At 47.2% G+C, this 23,373-nt stretch overlaps 1 protein-coding gene across 3 annotated transcripts in view; it reads right to left on the bottom strand.

Annotated features, from left to right (window-relative positions):
* The window catches only part of CFAP99 (cilia and flagella associated protein 99), a 105,072-nt gene that overhangs the window by 7,324 nt on the left and 74,375 nt on the right, over window positions 1-23,373 (bottom strand). For all 3 annotated transcript variants that reach the window (XM_019553330.1, XM_019553327.1, XM_019553329.1), the window contains exon 14: window positions 17,948-18,153. In XM_019553330.1, coding sequence (XP_019408875.1) covers window positions 17,948-18,153 — 206 coding nt within the window. The remainder of the gene's footprint in view (window positions 1-17,947; window positions 18,154-23,373) is intronic.

Genomic DNA, 23,373 nt, shown 5'->3' with positions numbered 1-23,373 from the left:
GTGGATGCATGCCAAGGTGCGGTTGGCCTTCCTGACTGCATCCCCACACTGCCGGCCCATGTTCATCTTGGAGTCAACGATGACTCCCAGATCCTTTTCCGCCTCTGTACTGACAAGAAGGGAGTTCCTCAACCTGTAGGTATGGTGCCGGTTGTTCCTCCCCAGGTGCATCACTTTGCACTTGTCGGTGTTGAATCCCATCCTTTTCTCATCCGCCCACCCTTGTAACCTGTCTAGGTCTGTATCCAAATGATGTATACAAATTCTGAAATTGGATCTTAATCCCTAAATAAACATAATTGTTTAGACTTTCAGTGCAGGCAGAAGTGCAGCTCCCAGCTGTAACTCCCAGAAGGATTTTTGGAAAGCGTTCTGAGTTACAACGTTACCCCAGACCAAACACAAGTTCACTGTCGGTTCCAGAGGAGAGGAGAACCTAGTTGCAGCCAGCAAGAACGGCCAGCGCTCTCGGCCAGTGCTTGCTGTTTTCTGAATGGGAGGGGGGAAGGCAGAGGAGGGAGCTCATTCTTGGGGCTCTCCAGCTGGTGCTGAAGGGTGGGGTGGGTGAATTGGAGCTCCCCCCACCTTGGGGTGGGGGCTGCAATACACCCGCCCACCCTACAGGGGGTGCCGAAAACCCCCCAGACTGAACTCCCTCTGCTCCCTTTCCCCCCTCCTGTTCTGAAAACAGTGACAGGCTGGGAGCTCAGCAGACACAAGTTACAAAAGACACTACATTTTGTAACATATTTATCTGATATCTCATGCAATGAAGGGCTCAGATTTTCACCCAATCCACAATTTTTTAAGCTGTTTGCAGCCATGCAGTTGTGTTTGGTCACAGCTATAAACTGCTTTCTGTGGCCAGATCAGGCGAAAATTGTCACTACTGTCTGCACCTTAGGTTTCCAAATTCTTAACTGCCTTCCTTTCCCTAACTTGTTAAATTCCTTACTTCATACAATGCTACATGGTTTAGGATAATGCTTTCCTTTCCCAGCCCTAAAAAGCTTTTAACATGTTACAATGAGTAATAATAATATTATTCTGCGGCTCTAAAAATTATGCCCTAACATGTAACCTGAGAACCCACCTGCCTTATGTTTGTTTGCATAGTAATGAGGCATTGTATTATTTAGAGATGTCAAGTGAGAACATAATAATGAGATTTCCTGTAAATATTTGATGATCAAACTTAGTGAACAACAAAATCTTTTATAAATGCAAAGAAGGATTCTTGTAAACACAGATATTGGAGTAGCAACCAAAGGTAGAACATTATGGAGTAGCAGTATCCAAGTAAAAAATAACTGCCCATTACAAATCTACTATTATCTCCCAACTCACTATCTCCTTCGTCCCCAAAAGAAGCCAGCTCCCTGAAATCTGAAATGCCATTCCTCATCACAAGACAGACTATTTCTGGGACATTTGCAGGGAGGTGAATGGGGACCAAAAAAGAATGTCAAAGTTCTGGTGTTTTGAGACAAGTGGTATAGACCTACTGGGACTTGGAGGAGAAAGCTCATGTGCTGTTGGTTAGCCTACACAGCAATTCTCCAGATGAGCTGAGCTGACACCAGCCTGGAATGGGACCCCAGAAAAATTCTCTGAGTAATTCAAAGGAAGAAGCTATGGTAACTCCATCCAGTTTATGAAACTATATATAAAGGCTATATTCTGTTTTGATTTGGACGCAGGGCAGCCGGCTCTCCCTTCCTTAAGGATGTATACACGGTTGTTGGCTTATTTCATACTATGAACTTCATTGCATCATCAGCTCAAGGAACTGAAAGCTTTAAGGTGCTTTGCTTTTGCACAGGTTTCTAAAATACTAAGCATTCAGTCTGTGAGATGTTCTTCACACCCCTTTTTGGTCCCAAACACAAGTCTTGTGTTATCTGGAGGATAGGGGGTGGGGGAAATGACCTATCAGTTTGGAAAGTGTTTTTCTAACATTGGTTTTTATAAAGTTTTTCTCAATTCTGGGGCTCATCACATATTGGAAACAGCCTGACAAAGTCCAGTTTTGTTTTGATTTGATGGCCTTGCAGAAAACTACTTTTAAGTATCAGTATTTATACAGGATACAGGTGGGATTCTTAACTGGAAGTTAACAGATGAATGCTAGCTTGTGGTGGGATAGATATAATCCACACTAAGGTAGGCAGGAAAGGGATTAACTAGGGGTTCACTAAAGCAGAAATGCAAAGAAAAGACACAGGAAACCTTTCTCCTCTGGGCTTCTAACTGCAACTTGTTCTGATGCCACTGGCCGTGTCCACACCTTGTGCCGCCACTAGTTGTTCCGGGGGAATGCCTGTGCCATGTGCCAGAGGGTGGGATAGGGAAGGACTGGGCGAGCACTGGGCTGGCCCCAGCAGCCTTACCCAGGGTCTTGGGGGCCACCCTGTGGTGTTCTCTTGCAGTGTGGAGAACAACTGAATGTGCGGTATGCGCATGGCCACGCTTGTCTGGACGTGGCCATTGTGTACATTCATCAGAGTGCAGAATTTGTTTCACTGTTGCTACATATGGAGCACATACTTTTGTTCAATTATGACTAACACAGACACATCTGTATAGAGCTGGCATGGGCAAAATACAGCCCGAGGGCCAGATCCAGCCTGCCAACAGATTCAATCTGGCCCATGGGTGGACAGATGCTAACTCATCGGGTCTGGTCTGCGGGTGGCTGGCAGCTCCACCCAACAGCATCAGCCCTTGATGTGGTGGCAGAGGCGACACAAGCAAGGTGCAGGGCCTTGGGCAAATCAGTCTGAGCGGGGCTCTGCCCCCAGATGTGAGGAAGCTGGTGGCAGATTTGGCAGTGGGGTGCCGAGTGGCTGGACATGAAGCTGGTGACAGCATGGAGTCACCATGCCGCTCTGCCCAGCTCCATGGTCCCCCCAAAGTGAGGAGCCTGAGGTGGTCACCCTGATTCGCACCTCCCCCCCATGGAAGGCCCTGTGTGGAGGCATCAACCAGCGAACTAGTAGGCAGGGCTTCTGCCACAGCAGCTAGGCATCGTCAGCTGTGAACACCACTGGCAAGTTTAGTTCAGATGCGGAACCTGCCAGTGGTGTCCAGAGCTGATGCCGTCACCCTCTCAGTGTGGTGGAAGCTCCCAGCTGGAGTCCTAACCTGGAGCCTGCCGGCGGTGTCACCTGTGGACCCAGACAGGAGCTTCTGTTGTGCCAGGTGGGCATCAGTATCAGCTCTGGACACTGCCAGCAGGTTCTGCATCAAGGCTCTGGGACCTGCTGGCTGCCCCCACAGCTGACACCACCGCATGCCTGGCACAGCAGAAGTTCCTGCCTGGATCCACAGTGGAGTATCAGGGTTTCTGGCAAACTACAGCTCCAGCCAGGTTCTGGAAGGAGAACAAGGGGGAGAGAGGAGAGGTGGAAGAGAGAGAGATGGATATAGCCCTCAACAGGTCCCCAAAACACATTAAGTGGTCCTCCAGCTGAAATAATTGCTACCCCTGGTATAGAGTGAAAATGGCCTGGGATACCATATTCAACTATTTTCAGATGAAATGGGCTTTGTTTTAAAAATAAAAAGGTTGGTTTTCTATTTACCAGTGCTACAAATTCACCATGGAAACTGAAAATCAAGCTGGCTTCCTTCTTATAGTTTCATAGATGTAGGGTTGGAAGGGACCTATTAAATCATTGAGTCTGACCCACCCTGTCCTGGGCAGGAATGAGTGCTGAGGTCAGATGAGCCCAGCCAGGTATCTGTCCAATCTCCTTCTATTACCTCCAAGGAAGGGGACAGCACCACCTCCCTCGGAAGCTTATTCCATATTTTGGCAACTCTTACTGTAAAGAATTTTTTCCTGATGTCCAATCTGAATTTGCTCTCTTTCAGTTTGTGGCTATTATTTCTAGTTTCCCCAACAGGGATCCTGGTAAACATTGTATTCCCTATTTCTTGCTGCCCCCCATGATGAGTTTGTAGGCAGCCACAAGATCACCTCTCAGCCTCCTCTTATGGAGGCTGAAGAGGTTCAGGTCTCCCAATCAGTCCACACAGGGTTTTTTCTGTAGGCCTTTAACCAGACAAGCAGCCCTCCTCTGAACCCTTTCCAGGCCATCCAAATCCCTCCTGAAGTGGGGTGCCCAAAACTGGACGCAGTACTTTAGCTGTGGCCTGACCAATGCCGCATAGAGGGGAAGTATCACCTCCCTAGACCTGTTTGTGATGCACCTACTTATGCAGGAAAGGGTTTAGCTTTACTTATTATGCCATCATCACACTAGTGATGCATCACTTAAACCAGGGGTGCTCAACATCTGGCCTGTGGTATCATGTCATCCAGTCCCTGAGGCTCCACATAGTTCTGGAAATTTGGCATCGAGGGAGAAATGCTACTGTTCCCCTCCTGTCAAATCCCAGCCCCTAGGAAACCCTGGGCCCTGCACACTGGATCCAGCACCAGATCCCAGCATGCAGGACCAGGTGGGGGTGATGCTAGCCCCCAGGGCCCAATCCCAGTGTGAGGCCAGGATAGGGTGGTGCTGGGCCCACAGTGGTGCTGGGCCTGGTTACCTAAGGTAGTAGCTAATAAGAAACCACTCAGGATTAAAGCTGTCCTAGGGAGTTGAGAAGGGAAGAGAGCCTAGGGAGGGTTCTGCAGCCCCTGTTGGGTTCATTATTAAACTACAAAAGATGAAAGAACTGGGCCTGGAAACCAAAAAAAATATCTTCCAAGTCTTTAAGCTCACTAGTTCTGCTCTGTGGCTTTTACTTTATTTAAACTGTTGATTTAATTGAACCAAATGGACTCATGTTTTCAAAGGGTGTCCAATTTTGCATCTAAAAAGCAAATACGTAATTGCATATATTCTATTTACAAACACAACTGGTTAATTTTACAGAGCTGCAGTTGTAAGAGTTCTTGTTTTAAAACCCAGGCAATAATCACTGGATCTATTCTTTAATATTTGGGCACTTTTTCCGATTTAAGGTCATAAATGGCACTTCGGCATATCTAGACACCAAAGAAGCAATTTGACTTCTCTAGCATATAATTAAATGCATACATTGAAAATGTACTTTTTGTATTTTTTAAGCAAATGCTAATATAACACAAAATATACAAGGAAACATTCATAGTTGGGACTGTTGTAGATTACAAGAAGAATAGACTGTCTTCTTGGATTTGCTAGTCAATTTTCTCTCAAAGATCTGGTCCAGTTCAAGACCCTGCATTTCATAGACCTTGACTTTTTCTGCCCTTTACCAAATTATTTCTCTTACTTATTTTGGCTCGGAAATGAATGTATGAACTGTTAGCACCTGTGATTTTAATCTGAAGCCAGGGGGTCAATGCTTTTGACATTTAAGTATGCCATATTATTGTGCTGACTGACACCATGTAATGTTACATAAAAGATCAAATACTGGTTCCCTGTTAAATTATTAATTAAATACACGCTGAGTCTTCACTGCAAAAAGTTACTGTTATTCATAACAGCATTTTCTCAGTCTGAAATAAGCATTTTGGATCTGTATAATCAAAGTTCATTGTTGATAGATTTCCTTCTTCTTTTCAATCTGCAGGATTGATGCTGGATGGCAGGAAGTCAAAAGCTAGATTCTCCATACTACAAATGCACACACTGAAAAGAAATGTTGACAAACATCACCACAGTGTTGTGAAAGATCAAAATATTCTCCCTTATGTGGTTATTTATCCAGCTTTTTAAATTATTCTTAGCATGGTCTTTAACAAAAACAGCTCATTAGGTACCCAGAAAGAAGACATTTCTGCAAAGAAAGTTTCCTGGTGGACCAACAAGGTCATAACGATGGCTATGTAACATCCTTTTACATTGCTATGTCATTTGTACAATCTGAGACATGGCAAAATTGGACAAGGCAAGGTGGTTGCATCATCTAATATTTGTGGGAACCTTGTCCTCCCTTGAGATTATAGAAACATCTCTGAGGAAACCTTGTGACATTACCTCCAGCAGGAAATCGTTTGCAAAGTAAAAAGGAACAAAAACAACTACAACTCCTTTGTTTCCAGATATTGCTCTGAAGTAGCTGGAGGTGAAAGAGGATGGTGGATATTTGTATGATAATAAGTACATTAAGCAGTTGTCTTGCTTTGCTTTAGAAATCTCAGTTGCAGCACTGCCTAAACAAGCCTATTTGCTACACAGTGGCTTGGGGGCTGACTAAACAAGAAGTCTGTTAAGCTGGCACCAGCTAAAATACCCAAACTGCAGCTTAATTCATAGTTACCTTCAAACCATTTTACAGCACTCTGGCAGTATAGACATGTACATTTGGTGGAAACTATGACCTGAGGGTATCCTCACAAAGGGCTTCCCTGATGCATGCAGTTTCATGACAGGGATCCTGGTTTTCTCTGTTTAAAAATCACAAATTCTCAGATTAAAACCCCATGAGTTCTTTGTTTTAAAACCCCCGAAATCTGCATTCTTCTGTGATTAAAATGAAATAGTTTCATAGTTGGTAGGGTTGGAAGGGACCTGAACAGATCATCAAGTCCGACCCCCTGCCATGGCCAGGAAAGAGTACTGGGGTCAAACGACCCCAGCAAGGTGTTCATCTAGCCTCCTCTTAAAGACGCCCAGGGTAGGAACCTGCACCACTTCCCTTGGAAGTTGGTTCCAGATCCTAGCTGCCCTGACCGTGAAATAGTGCCTCCTGATGTCTAGCCTGAATCTACCCTCTGCCAGCTTGTGACCGTTATTCCTTGTTACTCCCAGCAGTGCTCCGGGGAACAGGGACTCTCCCTTGGCCAGTTTATACACGGCCACCAGATCCCCTCTCAGTCTTCTCTTGTGGAGGCTGAATAGGTTCAGGTCCCCTAGCCTCTCCTCGTAGGGCCTGCCCTGCTGCCCCCTGATCATGCAAGTGGCCTCCTCTGGTTCCTCTCCATGCTGTCCACATCCCTCCTGAAGTGCAGTGCCCAGAACTGGATGCATTACTCTAGCTGCGGCCTGATCAATGTCATATAGAGGGGGAGGATCACCTCCTTGGACCTGCTCAAGATGCATCTGTGGATGCATGACAAGGTGCGGTTAGCCTTCCTGACTTCATCCCCACATTGGCGACCCATGTTCATTTTGGAGTCTATAATGACTCCAAGATCCTTTTCTGCCTCTGCACTGACGAGAAGGGAGTTCCCCAGCCTGTAGGTATGCTGCTGGTTCTCTCTCCCTTGGTGTAGCACCTTGCACTTGTCAGTATTGAATCCCATCTGATTCTCATCCGTCCACCCCTGTAACCTGTCCAGATCCAATTGCAGCCTGTCCCTCCCGTCTGGTGTGTCCACTTCTCCCGACATCTTAGTGTCATCCCCGAATTTGAACAAGGTGCTTTTCACCCCCTCGTCCAAGTCGCTGATGATGTTGAACAGTGCGGGCCCGAGGACCAAGCCCTGGGGGACCCCACTGCTCACATCCCCCCAGGTCAAAAATGACCCATCCACCACCACTCTCTGGGTGCGGCCCTCCAGCCAATTGGTGACCCATCTGACTGTGTAGGCATCGAGACCACAATCTCCTAATTTTTTAACAAGAATGGGGTGACAGACAGTGTTGAAGGCCTTCCTAAAGTCCGGAAAGACTACATCCACCGTGACACCTGTGTCCAAGGATTTTGTGACCTGGTCGTAGAAGGCCACCAGGTTGGTCTGACAGGACCTGCCTCTAATGAACCCGTGTTGGTTGCCCCTAAGCATACACTCCCCTGCTTGCCCCTCGCAGATGTGCACCTGAATAATTTTCTCAAAAAGCTTCCCCAGGACTGAGGTAAGACTAACAGGCCTATAATTTCCTGGGTCCTCCTTCCTCCCTTTTTTGAAAATGGGGACCACATTGGCCTTTTTCCAGTCCTCTGGCACCTTGCCAGAGCACCATGAGTGCTCGTAAAGCCGTGCCGGGGTCCCGCAATGACCTCCGCCAATTCCCTCAGCACTCTGGTGGAGATCGTCAGGACCTGCTGATCTGAACACATCTAGTCCCACCAGAAGTTCCCTGACTAGGTCCTCACTGACCTTGGGGCTGGCTGCGCCTCCCCTGGGACCATCAGGGATCCCGGTGGGGAGGATGACCTAGTCCTTGCTCAGAAAAAATGGAGGATAAGAAATTGCTAAATAGGTTAGCTTTGTTGTCCGGTGAGACCACCAGATTTCCTAGCATGTCCTGCAGTGTCCCCACATTACCCGGAAGCTTCTTTTTACCCACTATGTATTTAAAAAAGGACTTCTTGATATCCTTGATCCGGGTCACTATTCCCAGTTCTGTCTCTGCCTTGGCCTTCCTAACAGCCCCCCTACAATCCTGAGCAATGGAGGTATATCCCTGGTGATGGCCCCTCCCTTCCACTGGGTGTATATCTCCTTCTTAGCTTTGAGACGTTCCTGGATGCTTTTGGTGGGCCATGGGGGCTTTTGAGCACTCTTGCCCCCTTTGATCTGTGTTGGGATTGCCACCCTTTGGGCTTGGAGGATCATCTCCTTCAGAAACAACCACTCTTGGACTCCCAACTCCCAACCCCTCCGGGACCTGACTAATTTCCTTAGTTCAATAAAATCTGCCCTCCTGAAGTCCAGGGCTGCTGTCTTGCTGCAGGCCTTTGCCACCCTGTGCTGGCTGATGAATTCCAGCAGGCGATGATTGCTATTGCCCAGGTGGTCGAGTACCTGCAGTCCCCTCACCCGGTCATCGTTTGTGGCCAGGACCAGGTCTAACAAGGCATTTCCCCTGATGGGACTGTGCACCTCTTGGGTTAGATGGAGGTCCTGTAACACGGCTAGGAACCTACGCGATATATATGCTACTATATATATAGGCATCAGTTGAACAAAATGTTTTATTGATAAATTTACAATTTTAAAGCAATTTGGAAGCCTACCAGTACCTCAATCACTATAATAAAATAACTTCTAAACACCTGTATATTTTGGTGTTTGATTTTGGGTTTTCTGTCATGGAAAATCAGAGGTCCCTCTGCTCCCTCTACTCACCAGGACACAGGTCCAGCTGTAGCTGTCCCCCCACAACTCCTCTGCTTTGCGGTGCTGAGCAGCCCTGATATGCCAGTGCCCTGCCCACGGCATTGCCTCTTTCTCTCAAGCCACGGTGCCCAGCTCTGCCAGTGTCCTTCACACCCGAGCCACAGCCCCCTGACCCTGCCAGTGCCCCTCACTCAGGACCCACAGTCTCCAGTCCTGCCAGTTCCCCTCAATCCTGACCCACAGCTCCCTGGCCCTGCTAGTGGTCCTCACTCCCCACCCATAGCCCCATCCTCCCCAGCTCTGCCAGAGAGCTTGTAGGAGGTGACGGCTGCCACAGTCTGAGAGAAGCACAGAGCCCAGCTCCCTGTCCCTGTGAGCGGCACTGCTGGAGCACAGCCCATGGTGGGGTGACAGATGCAGGCTTCCTGCTGCAGGCCTGGGGCTCACCATCCTGCTGCCATCTTTTCAGGGCCTCCTCAGTCCAGTGGGTGGGTCCCAGCGTGGCAGGGCAGGGCGGGGTGGGGAGGCCCAGTGCCACTGTCAGGAGCCCTGCACTGCCATGGTGAAGCACTCCTTTCCCACAGCAGCTGCAGGGGGCACAACTCCACACTGCCATCCCTGCTGCTGGGACTCCCAGTAGTGGCACTGAGTCGCTCTGTCCTGCTCTGCCATGCCAGGTCCTGCCTGCTGGGCTGCAGAAGTCCCCAAGGGGAGAGCAGGAGGGAGGGGAGCCCTGAGCCCACAACTAACAGCTTGCATCTGCCCCTGCCCCTTGCACAAATCTGGGTGTCACTTGCCCCTCATACCTCTCCCCCAGGCTGTGTGCAGTGGTGGGGAACCAGCCCCCCCACCACTGCCCTCCAGACAGGCCATCTGCAGTTCTGTCCTGCTCCCTGGCCAGGGCCTGTGGGCACACATTCCCATCCCAACTCTCAAGCTCCAAGCCCCATGCACCACCCCAGCTTGGCAGTTGGTTTTGTAATGGATACCATGGTTTGTAGCCTGCTAAAGCTAAAACCCGATGATCCCAGCCCTGCCTAATTCTCTCCCTCCTTTCCTCACTATGGGGGCCTCAATTCCCCCCTACCCCAGGGTTACATGTGAGGAGCTGTGGGAGCTGCTTTCCACACTGCATGGCTACCACATGCATGTGTATGCAAGTACATGCACATGGTGCCCCCAGCCTGATTGCCCTCCTCCCACTCCCCCCAGCCCCTTGCAGGCTGGCAGTCTGCCATCCTGTAAGGGGAAACTTGCCTGCTCCCAGTTTTTTTCTCCTGTAAAGGAGAATATCTGCATTTTTCTCCTTAAAATGAGACAATCCGCTTTTTACCACGGTGAACAGAAAACCTGGATCCCTGCTCATGAGGCTCTCTATATGAACACTGCTCCCAAGTCCTAGTGTAAAATACATGAACTAGGGGCCTGCACTACAGTTAAACAAGGCATATAGAGGCCCTTGGGAAGCAGAATCTATCTTAGAATAGCCCCCAAGCTATTACACAAGTAGGTGGGCAGGCTCACAAAGAGCTCAAGAACAGAGGAGAGAAAAGGTAGCATCATGAGGTTTATGCCTTCCTGCCTGTGGCAGGGCACTGTGTGTGCCTAATGAGGGCAGCCATTTTAGGTTCAGGCTGCCCATATAAATAGGCCAGTTTAGCTGTAAGGAGTCAGGCAACAACACTGCCTGGACAGAGGGCTGCTGAGTTTCATTTGGTGGTAAGGGAGGAGCTGTAGGAGATGGTAAGGAGGTTCCTGGTCCTGGGTATGACCTAAAACTGCACCCTGGCAGGAGTGGGTGGCCTGGTGGGGCTCCCAGTGGTGCGGGAGCCCCCAGGAAATTCCAGGCCAGTTACCACCGGTGAAAGGCAGGTTGGGGCACCTTAACCCCTAGTCCCCACCACCGGGTGGGTTACCCCTTCATGTGCAAGGCCCAGGGGGTGGACCCCTAGAGAGAGTGAGGGGCTAAAGACTCAATACTGATCGAGAGAGTACCCTTGACTGGCCAGGACCAGACTGGTCAAAAGGGCCAGGGCCCACCGTGAGGGACGCCCAAGAGCTGAGGGCCGGGGTTCTGACTGGCCTGGAGGTGGGCCAGGGCTGGTAGCCAAAGGTCCTGGGGGGGCCACACCTGAGAGGGGAAAATGGCTTCAAGGAGCTACATAGCCTGTATGAAGGTGGATGAAGCCTCCTGATGAGAGGACTTAAGGTTGGGGTTAAGTCAGAAGGATTCTGGGGCCCAGCATGGGGCCGGTGATGACAGGAACACTTAGATGCCATCTGTGAGGTTTGGGCTGTGGTGTAGAGGAGGAATGGAGCTGCAGATAGCACCTCCTGGCATTGGAGCAAAAAAATGGGCAGCCTCCTGCTTAATTAACACCTTTTATTAATTAATTAACATCAAGGCGTGGTGGACGAGAAAGTGGGTGGTTAGCTCAAGAACAGGTGGGCGGGCCATACTGAGATCGGCCCCGAGCAGGCCCCCTGTTATACTGTCCTACGTTCAAGAATGGAATAAATAAGAATCACGCCTCAAGTGTACAAACAGGTAGACAGCCCATTAGGACTTCTTTGGTTTTGTGGGATGCAGTGGTGAGAACAGGCAAATATTCAGAAGGCTTTTTGTATGCTTAATTGCCTGGTAAGAACTGCATTGTTTGTCCAAGTCGCATAGCAGTACTGATTTCTAAACTGCAAAACTTTAGCAGTTAAAGCAGCGTCTGATGTATACACAGAGTTAATTCCTCCAGTGCTTTGCAAGCATTCAAAAAGTTGGTTTTGTTATGGATACCATGGTTTGTAGCCTGCTAAAGCTAAAGCTCGATGACCTGGTAATTTCTCAAATTTCATTTCCCATGTTGTTTAATATGATTCATAATATGCTTGCTTGATCTGCTGCTTTTGTGCTTGCACTTGAAAACAATATTACAAGTAACCTGTTTGGTTGGGGACCCAATTAAACTCTAAGTGACACTAACTAAAGATGCAATTGTTCAGCAAAGCTTAGCCATCATACTTTAGCTGATTAGTACTAGCTTTTAATATAATGTAATTTGAGACTATGAATGCCAGGTACATGTAATTTTGTGTTGTGCACAGCAGTCTCTCAAGAATTCCAGCTATGTGACTCATTCTTCAATCCCCATAATTATTAATTAATTCTCTAGACGTAATCCCCACCCTGTGTTGTGTTTCAGTACAACCTGAGCAATGAATTGCTTGCATTGACTAGAAAGATAATGCAGGATTTAGTCTCCGTAGAGTAGGATTAACACAAAACTAATGGTTTGTTTAGATCAAACAAAGCCGCAGGAAATTACCCATCATCTGCGAATGGGCTAGCAGAGTGGTGCTCAACTTTTTAGAAGGGCGGCAGGGTGCCTAAACCTGGCTGTACTACAGGCCACCACTTCTCAGGGAAGGGAAAGGAGGGATCAAGCAGGGGCAGAGGGATATGGCTGCTAATGTCAGAGGAAGAAGAGGGAGAGATGAGGGAGGGAGAGACGACGCAAGAGCTAAACAAGACCAGCTCCAGCTTCTGGGTTGAGCACCACAGGACTAACATACAGGCTTACTGTGGTACTAGAAATAACATTGCAGGCTTGAACACTAACTGATAATGCTGCTAAATACATGCACCAGAATATTCAGGGCGTGCTTTGCAGACACTTCCCTGTTGTAAATGTTTCTGGATTGTGATTGTTGGGGACGATGGCTGGAAAAGTCCTGTACTGTTTAGTTTTCTAAATGCCTATTGAAACCTTAAATCTTCTTAGCTATAGAGCAAGGCAGTCTCCATCAAAGTAAAGGATGTTTTCTTACTATCCCTATGTACTGGAACAAAACTACTGCTTGCAAACAAGTGCTGAAGTTCATTTAGAGTCCACCATCTTTGGCATGGCTGTCTCTTGTCTTCTAAAAATACTTTCAACACAGCGGGGTAGAAAACTAGCAGAATTTATCTTTTATTTCAAGCATAGCACTGCCCACAGTATCAGCACTATTTTAAATCTAAACCAAGCCCAAATTCCATTTTAAAGACTGCTTCACTCAAGACACAGCAAAGCTTATCCAGCACAGTGAATAGTCCTTGAATAGACTGTAAAGACCCCTGCTCTTGATAGTATAGTATAGTGGTGCTCAAACTTTCCAGCACATGCACCAGATAAATGGAGTGCAGCTGGTCCACTGGTGGGATTCGGAGCACAGGGCCAGGTCTATGGGCCAGACCTGGTGCATGGACCAACCCTGTGTGCTGGATGCAGGACCAGGTTCTAGGTTTGGGGTTGTGCACTGGGTCTGGCCACAGATTGGCCCTGCATGCCACGTCTGGGGTCATGAACTGACCCTGTGTGGTGTGTTCGGGGCTATGCAGAAGGTCCAACTGCATACCGTGTCTGGGGTTGTGTGCTCAGTCTGATTCTGTGTGCCAGGTCCAGGGTCTTATGCTGGGTCTGACCCTGCACACTGGATCCAGCTATGGACAGGTCCCATTTACCAGGTCTGGGGCTGTAACCTAATCCAGCACGCTGGGGCCAGACACTGGATACAATCCTGTGTGCTGAGTCTGGACACAGGTGGACCTCCTCCCAGAGCTGCAGCAATTAACACTGCCACTGCTCCCCTGCCCCCAAATTTCTAGACTTGTGGTGAGCCCTGTGGGTCGGACAACTCTGCTTCATAGGCCGGATTTGGCCCATGGACCATACTTTGAGCACCACTGGTGCAGGAGATCTCACCAGCGAGTGTGGAGCTATATGGAAAGCATGGGGGCTGCCCACATGCTCCCTCACAAATCACTGTGTACCGCTGAGAGTTCTTGAGGAGAAGTAGCTCCAACTCTATTCCAGTTCCTTTATTCCTCATCAAAATCCCCTCTCCAGGCACTAGATGAGTGTCAATAGACTTGAACTATATTTACTGAGAGAGTAGCTTTTCTTTCTCCTTTGAGTATCAATAGCATAGATCGACACTCCTTGGAGATTAACTAGGAGTAACAAAACCAATTAGAGCTGGGATTGTATAGAACTAGTTCAATGAACATTGCAAGGCTGCTCGCTGGAACTTAGCATCAGAACTGGAAGCTAAATCAATACTATGAATTGAACACCACAAAACAGCCTTCTGTACCTCAGTTGGGCCTGAACTGAAAAAGTCTATAAGACCCTCAGCCATTGACACAGAAAAGTCTGCATGCAAAATGAATACAACCAATAACAAATAAATGCAAAAGCCAAAGCCAAAAGTCAATCAATGGTGAAAGTAGTGGCTATTAGGTATGGGCCAGGATGTACCATATTTTCTAGCATACCATGTGCCCCCAGATAAGATATGCACCTTGTTTTTGGAAGGCAGAATGTAGGGGAAAAAAGGTGTTTCCAGAGTCATTGTAGACTGTGTGACATGGAGTAAATCTCTCTCAAAACACAGAGGACGTGTCAAGATGAGTGCACATGTGCCTGTTGCAGTTCCTCAAAGCAGCTCGAGATGCTGCAAGAGGCATGCTAGGAACAAAACAATGTCCCTGCGCTGTGTATTTACAGCATGGGCTCTAAATTTGATACTGGGAAATCCTGGTATAAAAAACCCTCCAAAACACACCAGTGCCTGTGGGAGATCCTGGTCCCAGGAACACCTTGTGGGGTGTGATGGGCTGTGGGGAGAGGTGGAGGCAGCAGCAGGGTGAGAGAGAGATGGGGGTCAGGGGTGGGGGAGTGCTTTGGGTAGGAGAGGCTGCCACAACTGGGCTTAAAGCCCCCCTGCCCCACTAGAGCAGCCTATGCAGGGCAAGGCCAACCTGGAAGGGAAGGGGTTTGCCCAGCTCAGTCCCTAAGCCTCAGCTGAGGGCTTCCCAGGAACAGCATGGGGATGGCTGGGGAATGGGCCCAGGGAGCAGAACAGCAAGGCTGGCACTGCTCAGAGTCACAAAGCAGTGGGTGGAACAGCTTCAGCTGGACTTATGTCCTGGTGCTGGGATGGAGCTGTAGCCGGGAGGGAGCTAGTGGGCGCAGGCAGGGGCTTCAGGTCAGGAGTGAGAGGCACTGGTGGGGCTTTCTTAAAGGAAAGAAAGATTAATGTTAAATGTGCAACTGGAGATAAATTTATGTATATTTAAAATAGTCTCCAAATTCAATTAACCAGAAAAGCTCTTCTTTTCTGCATCATGTTTCAATGTCAAACAATACAATCACACTCTCCCTGGGGACACTTACCGGTGGACTGCGCCGAAAGGAGGAGGCGGGACTGAAGCAACGCGCTTATGGACTGAAGCGGCATGCTCATGGACCGTTACTCCTTAGAAGGAACAGGTGGCTCTGTTTCAGTGCCTGTACCACAGCTCAGGTGGCCGTATGGTCCCTGTCTGGGTCTGAAAGGTGTACAGCCCTGGGGCTGCAAGTCCAAAGGGCAGATGTTGTTGCAGGTGGCAGCAGGTCACAGCTAGGCAGCAGCCCCAACTGCCAGACTGCTGCAGTGGATAGAGGGTGTAGAGATCATGCTAGGTTAGGGCTGCTTCAGCTGGCACAAAGGGCTAGTATCCACAGGTATCAGCTGGCCAGGCCTCAGAAGCTCCTGAGGACAAGTAGCCCTGAGCTGCTCACCTAGGCAGCTTTTTATACTGATGGGGGCAGCACAGGTGCTGGCTCCAGCCTCTAGCTCCCCCAGCTGAAGATCTGGGGTGAGCTCGGCAGGGTCAGTTTGCCCCAAGTGGCACAACTTGCCCCACACCAAAGTGCATGTTCAGGCACATGTGTTGAGGCACAAATCTCCGGCACAAATTTGTGCAGCTGCTATTTGAGCATAAGCTACACATCCATATGTGGATGCACCCAGTGTCCAGGAAGTGTGGCATCTCAGAAAGCAACCTGAATGAGAATTTCTTAGTGTGGCAGGACAGCTAGGCCCCAGACGCTTGCAAGGGTAGTAGCAAGACTAGTACTTCTTTACTGTAAATAGTTCTTTATAAAAGTTCCTGTAAATAATAGAATCTTGTTTCCATGCTGCAAGCCTCATCAACATATTACAGACTTCATGCAGCAGCTCACTTATCCTAAGCTTGTACAAATGCTATTTCAAGCATAAGTTACAGTGCTCCAACATTAGCTACTGCAAGTTTTGTAGCAGCTGTGAGAAGGTTAACACCAGACTCTGCTTCTGCTTTCTGGGCCAGAGAGAAGTGGGAGCCACTATGACAGCCATTAGAGTACAACATCTTCATACTTTTATTCCAGTGAAGAAAAAACAGCTTCTCTTCCTAAGACAGCTCCCCAATTTTGGAGGGCTGATTTTAGGGAGAAAGATGTGTGGCATGTGAGTAAATATGGTAATAACAAATCAAGATGGGTAGAAGTGATATATTCTCTTATTTTTTTCTTCTGATGCCTTTATTTGTAAATTGTTTTAGTTTAGCTTTTAATCTCTTTGGGGACCTTCTTCCTGCATTTATGAATCACCCAGAGCAGCTATGCAGATCATACAAAATATGATCGTTTTAAGACAGCTTCTAAGCAGAAATATTTCTCCCTGATTTATCCCCATGCAATAAATAATCTAGGAGAATTATGAAAAGATGTAATTCTCTAAGATGTTATTAACTTTTAAGATATAGAACTAGCCTTGCCTAGTAGTGAATTAGATTTCAGGAAGAAAATTCTGATGTTAACATATTGGTTCAGCTAGAAATGAAGAACCATTTCAGTTATTTACTTGCAATACTTACAGTGATATGGAATTGATTCTGATTAACTACAAAGCAACTGAAGTGGAGTCAGTTTCTTTCCCCAGAACCAGAGCCAGCCTTAGGGGTGGGCAACATTGCTGACCATCTAGGGTGCTGTGGTCAGGAGGCACCAAACACCCCACTGCCCCACCCCACTCCAGCTGATCCCCACCCTAGGCAGGAGAAGCAGTGCATAGCCCAGCCCAGTAGGGCTTAGCTGAGCCCAGGTGATGCCCCCCACCCCAGTGGGGTCCCCTCATGCACCCCTGGCTCAGCCATTTGGGGCAGCACCCCCACTTCCCCATTGTCCTGAGATCCTGGTACAGTGGAAGGAGAGGCAGGCAGAGGGAGGTGCGGGGCCAGCCCCGTGGCCTCCTGATTGACTTCCAAGTTTCCACTCCTCCCTTTCACAAACTCTCCCTTTCTGGCCACTGTCTCCACTAAGCTCTGTGCACCTGTCCTGGCCCAGCCCGGCCTGCACCCTCCAGAGCATGGAGCAGGGAAGGATCCGGCTCTTCTCTGGTTCCCCTATGCACTGCTCCCAATTCAGGTGATCCAGCCCTAGCCCCAGTCCCAGCGCTGTACCAGCTCAGGTGGCAGTAGGATTTATCCCTGCCTTGCTATGACAGCTCCCTGGGTACAGCCCACTCCAGCAGCCCACTGTGGGGCAATGCAGAGCAGGGGCGGCACTATTTGGCTTGGTGGGATCTGGTGTCCCTGAGGTACTGGTGTCCCTGAGGCCACTGCTCAGGAGAAGCTGGCTGGGCAGTGGAGGCAGGAGAGTACCTGCTTTAGCCCTGTGTCCCTGCCTGCCTGCCTCTGCCTACAGCAGAGGTGTGTGTGTGGGAGGGGGAGGCCATGGAGCAGCAGGGGGAGAATGTCAGGGGGGGCTGGCACCAAAATACAAGTTTGTCCAGGGCACCATTTCCCCTAAGGCTGCTTCTTCCCAGTATTTGGTACCCCAAGCCTGTGCACGATCTTATCAATGCACTGAGGAGACTCTATAATTTTACATTCAGAATTGATTCGGAAGATTTGGTAAACCTGATGTAATGTAATTTAAATGGCAAAAGTAAAATCCTTGTCCCACCTAAATAAACAGCAAAACTCCTATTGAACTAAATGTGGTCAAGCTTTTATCCCAGATCTCATTTTTAATTCCTGCATTTAAAGGTGTTAGCCAAGTTTTAAAGGTCTAAATGTATGTGTTATTTTATACTGACCTTAAGGTAGCTGCTCTTCCAAATGCTGCTCTGAACTGGGAAATCTGCTCCAGTTTGTCTAGAAGCAGCTGTTCCTTAGCTTGTTTTTCATGTATTATCTGGTCCCTCTTCTCTTCCTCTGCCTTCTTCTGTGCTTCTTTAAGCAAAGCTAAGCGTTCACGTAGTTCCACTATTGACATTTCACCAATTAAGCCATGGCCAGGAGTCTACAGAAAACACCAATTAAGGCACAAATAAACGGCTGAGAAAATGAAAGGAAGAACCACTGTGTAAAAAGAGAATATTGCCATCACATTCCAGTTCATATTGAAGTCAATCTGATTCAACTAATAGACATGGGATTTGGCCCTGCCTTATTATTTACAAGTTTCTTTCAAGGCACAGAGATCATTCTCAGAGCTGGGTCACAGCATGACATTAAGGGATGTGGCAATATAACTTTTCACAGGACACGTTTCATAAAGGAAACACAAACTGAAGGAACCACAAGTATGAGCATTTCATCTGGTCAGTGAGGAGTCCAGTTAACAAAATATCCAGTTCTGAAAAGATTTTTTAATACATCCTTTTAGCATAGGGTAAAAGGGTTGGAAGGAACCTCTGAGTCTTGTAAGCCAACCACTAATCAAATGCAGGATTCGCTGTTCCTAAACCATGCCGGACAGCTGTCTATGCTGTCCCTCAAACTTATAATGAAGGGGATTTCACAACTTCCTCAGGCAATTCATTTCATTGACCTACTGCTCTTACAGTTAGGAGGTCTCTTCCTGAGATTTAACTTAAATCTATTTTGCTGTAGTTTAAAACCCCTACTTCTACTCCTGCCCTCTATGGTAAGGGAGAGCAAGCAAATATCCAGGTCTGTTAAGTATTATGAATGTGAAAATGTCATGGGCTTTCGTTTTATTTTTTGTAGCCTGAAAATGTCTGTTTTGGAAAAGGAAGTACAGGGCAACTGAGTACATAAAATGTATTAGCTCAAATCCCAGGCATGTTCTGCACCATTACTAGGAAAATGTCACATAAACCTGAGTGATTTTATTAATTTCTTCTTTTTTTTGACTGGGCAGCTCAGTTTTTGATAATTTTGCACTTCACCACTTCCTTTTGACTTGATCTGGAATGAGCTTTTCAGGTATGACTTCAACTTTGTTGCATTTTCGTGCTCTTCTATCAGAGATGAATTAAACAGCAAAACATACTTCAAATTCTGCCTCTGGGTATAACTAGGATTTCCCTGGCAGCTGTATGTGAGGAGTTGGCAGAAGAATTTGGCTCACCGTGACTGGCAATGAAATGAACTAAGCTCATCAATGAGAAAGGACTGCAGTTCTGATCACCTTCATTTTCCTGAATCAGATACTGTGCACTGTTCTATAGCAGACCGTGACTGAAAAAGTACTGTAATTTCAAGCCCTGACTCTATTAAAGAAGTGTGTCTGCATTTGCAACATGTTGTGGCAGAAGCAATCTGAGTAATACTGCTACATGCTAGATTATCTGTTTAGGAATCCTGCAGTGCCCAGCATCCATCCCCTGCACTCTCTGTAAGCACTGGTAGGCCTGTGGATTGCTGTACGTCCCCACATCTCCACAGGGTGGTTATATTCAATCTCTGGTACATAAGGTCTATTTATACTTGTTTGCTTCTTTGGTTTTTTTCACTGGTTGAAATGGTTTTTTCCTGTCCTAGGATCTGCAGGTGCAGAATAAGGGGCAGGGGCTGCTCTTGGCTATGTAGATACTTCAGCGGAAGTTCATGAATGTTGCCCTCAGTGGTTGCCAGATTGAGTCTGGGCCTGACTGTTATAAGAAGCACTGCTTCTAGCTGGTAGGGCTCTGGCTGGGAAGAGAGGAGATTTTGTTCCTTTTCATTTATTGTGTTTTAGATAAACTGTTTCACTAGTATTCTTTCCTTTCTCATTTCTTTTTAAATTTGTCTTGTTACTGAGCCAGACTTTATTGTCTGGTATTTCCCTGTTGGGTCCCAAATCCAGCCAGTTGTTCTTTCATCTCTCCTTCCTAAAGTGGTATGTATGGTCCACAGCGAACTCGTAACTCCTTTGGAAGAGTGGAGAGAAAAAGGGATGGGAGGGGGGAAGGGAAGGCTTGAGCACAACAGAGAGTAAGATGGAAGATTTCTCTGGGGGGCTGAGGAGCTGGTTGGGGGCAGCCTGGCTATTAACTAAAGACCTGGTTGTCTTCAGCTCTCAGGAGTGAAAACTGATGGTTGTGCTAGTTCCCACTGAAGGAAGAACACTGTCTCTCTGTTTTGGTTTCTGCTGATTTTTTTCTTTGTGTTTTTCAGCTGTTTCCAAGAGAAAAATTGAAACTAAAATAAAGAGGTTTGGAGATTTTATTTTGCTTTATCTTCTTATACTTTAATATTATCCTGGGGTATGTGGAGGGTGGGGCAGAGGGGACAAGGAAGTCCTGGGTGGAGCTTAGGGTAGTTAAATTATATCTCTGATGCTCCTGAAGCTGATTCCAGGCAGTAGGTGACTGGGCTGACAAGTGGCAGAGCCAGGTTCTAAAAATGTCACTGAGGGAACAGACAGACATGGAGGCCCCCGGTTTAACTCATGGTGCTTCATATAAAGTGCCATGAGTTAGAGAACCCCCCCCCACCAACCCAACAGATGTTTGCCTGTTGGATCAGGAGAGGATCAAGCCCGCCTGCAAGAAACCTGCCAGCAGACGAGGAGCCACCTCTCTGCCCCAGTCCTGCCCAGCCCTCCCCAGCTCTGGGGCTGTCAGCAGGAAGAGACGGGGAGGAGAGAAGGGAACAGCTTCAGGTGCAGGGCTGGGATTGTGTGACATATTAACTCTAGGAAACACAAGTTCCCAAAGGCGCTCTAAAGTGGAGCACCTTCACCTGATAACTCATTTGATGATGTTTAATTTGTCATGCAATTGGTCACTTTAAAAGCACTCTGCAGCTGTGTATGTGTGTCACGGCATGGCTGTACAGCACTTTCAGGGGGCTGACTGCATAAAAAATGTAACCTCTGTTGGCACCCTGAAGGTTATGCAGGACTATTGTGGGGTTGTACTGAAAGGACTAATTCCACCATTGTAGCAGTATTGCTTATGGGAACATTTGTGGCATACTAGCTCTCTAAGAGGACACATTATAGCCACATTAGCATGATGCTGCACATGTGTACATGGGCAAATTAAGCTCTCCTGTGAGGGGTGAAATCCTGGTCCCAGTTTGCCTCAACTTCAACAAGTTCATGATTTCATCTGAGATCACAATGTTCTCCACTAAAAAGTTTTTTACAAACTTTGAGAATATTCAGGATTGGATTTGACTGTCAATGTAAGGTGCCTATATTGGGTTCATATGGTGTATAATGCTGTGTAGTATGTACTATATTTACTGTATCCAAGATTACTTCAAATTGAAGAACCCCTCCCAATAATTAGATTATACACATAGAAAATTATAACTTATTATAATTCTAAAGATAATTGCTATAATTTTCCATGTCTAAAATCTAATTATTGGATGGTTGTCTTAAATTCGTTCTCCCTACTGCTGTTGGTGGGTAAAACAGCGGCAAGGGGCCAAAAAGCAGGTAAAGTGGTGGGAGGCACATAGAAGGAGGGCAAGAGGTTGGGGAGACCAGCCCCACCTGTTGCCTGCCTCTCTATTTCTTTCCCCCTCCACTGCTTGACCCTCCCCCACTGCCACTTATCTTATGTAGCTGTTCTGGCTGTGGCTCTGGCTCTGGTCCCGGGTCACAGCACACAGCAGCTCTGGCCTTGGGCCTGGACAGCAAGCAATGGTGGTTCTGGCTTCAGCCCCATCTGGCAGAAGTGGTATCAGTGGCCCCGGCCCCAGCGGTGTGGAGCTGTGGCATTTACTTGTGAAACTTGAGGGTGAAGTTCCTGTAGCTGTGGTCAGGCTCTGGCAGCAGTGGCTCTGGCTCTGGCTCCAGCCCCAGGGCAATCAGCAGTGGCTCTGGCTCCAGCCCCAGGGCTGGATCAAGGCCACAGCCATAGCTGCTGTCTACCTGGGGCTGGTACTCAAATTAAAGATAAGGCTTTCTCCCTCCCTTACCCCACCCCCAATGTTGAATGGGGAAAGAAACCTCATCTTGGATTCAAGTAAATATGGTCATTAACATGCATGTGTGAAACATATACAATAAACACTTGACTGTAAGATGATTATTTTTCACTCTGATCTTACCTGGGTTAAATCAACAAACTTGTTCCTAAAGAGTGGTAAAGATTCAATGGCTCGGATCTGTTGAATCAATTCATATCTTTTTCTAAGCTTTTCCTCTGCTTCTTCCAAAGCTTGACGAAGAAGTTCCCGGCTCTCTTCGGACACTTCCTGAACTAAAAGAATCAACTAACATATGTTAGCTAGTTGCTGTAGGAAGTATCCTTTGAATGTCTTTCACACATCAGTAATGACAATAATAATACCAATCTGTATATACTTCAGGGAACAATCTTTCATTGGTGGGAGAAATGATTAGAAAAAACAAATAATTACCAGTACTTTCTGACTCTAATATCTGTGATTCTATGAAACTTATAAAGCTCACAGCTAAAATATACATTAGTTTGTTTAGGGTTGACACATTAAATTAGTATTTAGTAATTTATTTTCTAATTTAGACTGAAAAGACCAAAATGCAGGGAAATGCATACTATTTAGTATTTAGTTATACAGCTCCTATACAGAAGCAAATATTGCTAGCCTTCCAAGATGCTCTAGAGACTGTATTGTGAGTAATCTCTTAGAAAGCAAAATAATGAAAATTCCTTACAGAGGAGAATTTTTTTTCTAGTGAGATCTTACCTTCTGCACTTCTCAGCTCTCAATGTTAGAGGCTGTCTATTACTCCACTGAATGTTATTACAGCTTTGTGATAATGTAAGCACCATGCAAGTCCCTGGGGAGAAGGATGGACCAGCCTCCTGCCCAGCCTTCATGGGTGCCTGTACACAAACTGGGAGGCTGCTCCAACGTGCTGTAATTACAGTGCGCCGGAGCAGACTTGATTAATCGAGTCTGCTGGAAGAGGCTAATTAGTGCACTCCAGCCAACCGACCTCTGCATCTCATGTATCAGCATCTCTGCGCTTCAAAATGGCATTCATGAGTTTTAGATAAAGTGCTCCTGGTGCCATTTTGAAGTGTGGGGACATAAGATACATAAGATGCTAAGGGCGCTTTAATTAGAGCAGCTCTTGGAGTTGCTTATTTGTATACAGGCAGTCCTCAACTTACAACAGTTCAAGTTACAACGTTTCGCACTTACAACATTTATAAATTGACACCCCGTTTCAACTTTACAACGCCAGTTTCGACTTACAACACTTGATCTGATGCAATGCCATGCCAGCGAACAAGTTCACTGAGTCGCTCATCTCCCTGGAGAACATCTGTCCAAACTTCCTTGAACA

Source organism: Crocodylus porosus, unplaced genomic scaffold, assembly GCF_001723895.1.
Source record: "Crocodylus porosus isolate Cpor-Errol unplaced genomic scaffold, CroPor_comp1, whole genome shotgun sequence".
In the NCBI taxonomy this organism is placed as follows: domain Eukaryota; kingdom Metazoa; phylum Chordata; order Crocodylia; family Crocodylidae; genus Crocodylus; species Crocodylus porosus.
The sequence above is the reverse complement of the archived record's forward strand: the minus strand, read 5'-3'. Positions and strand labels throughout refer to the sequence as shown.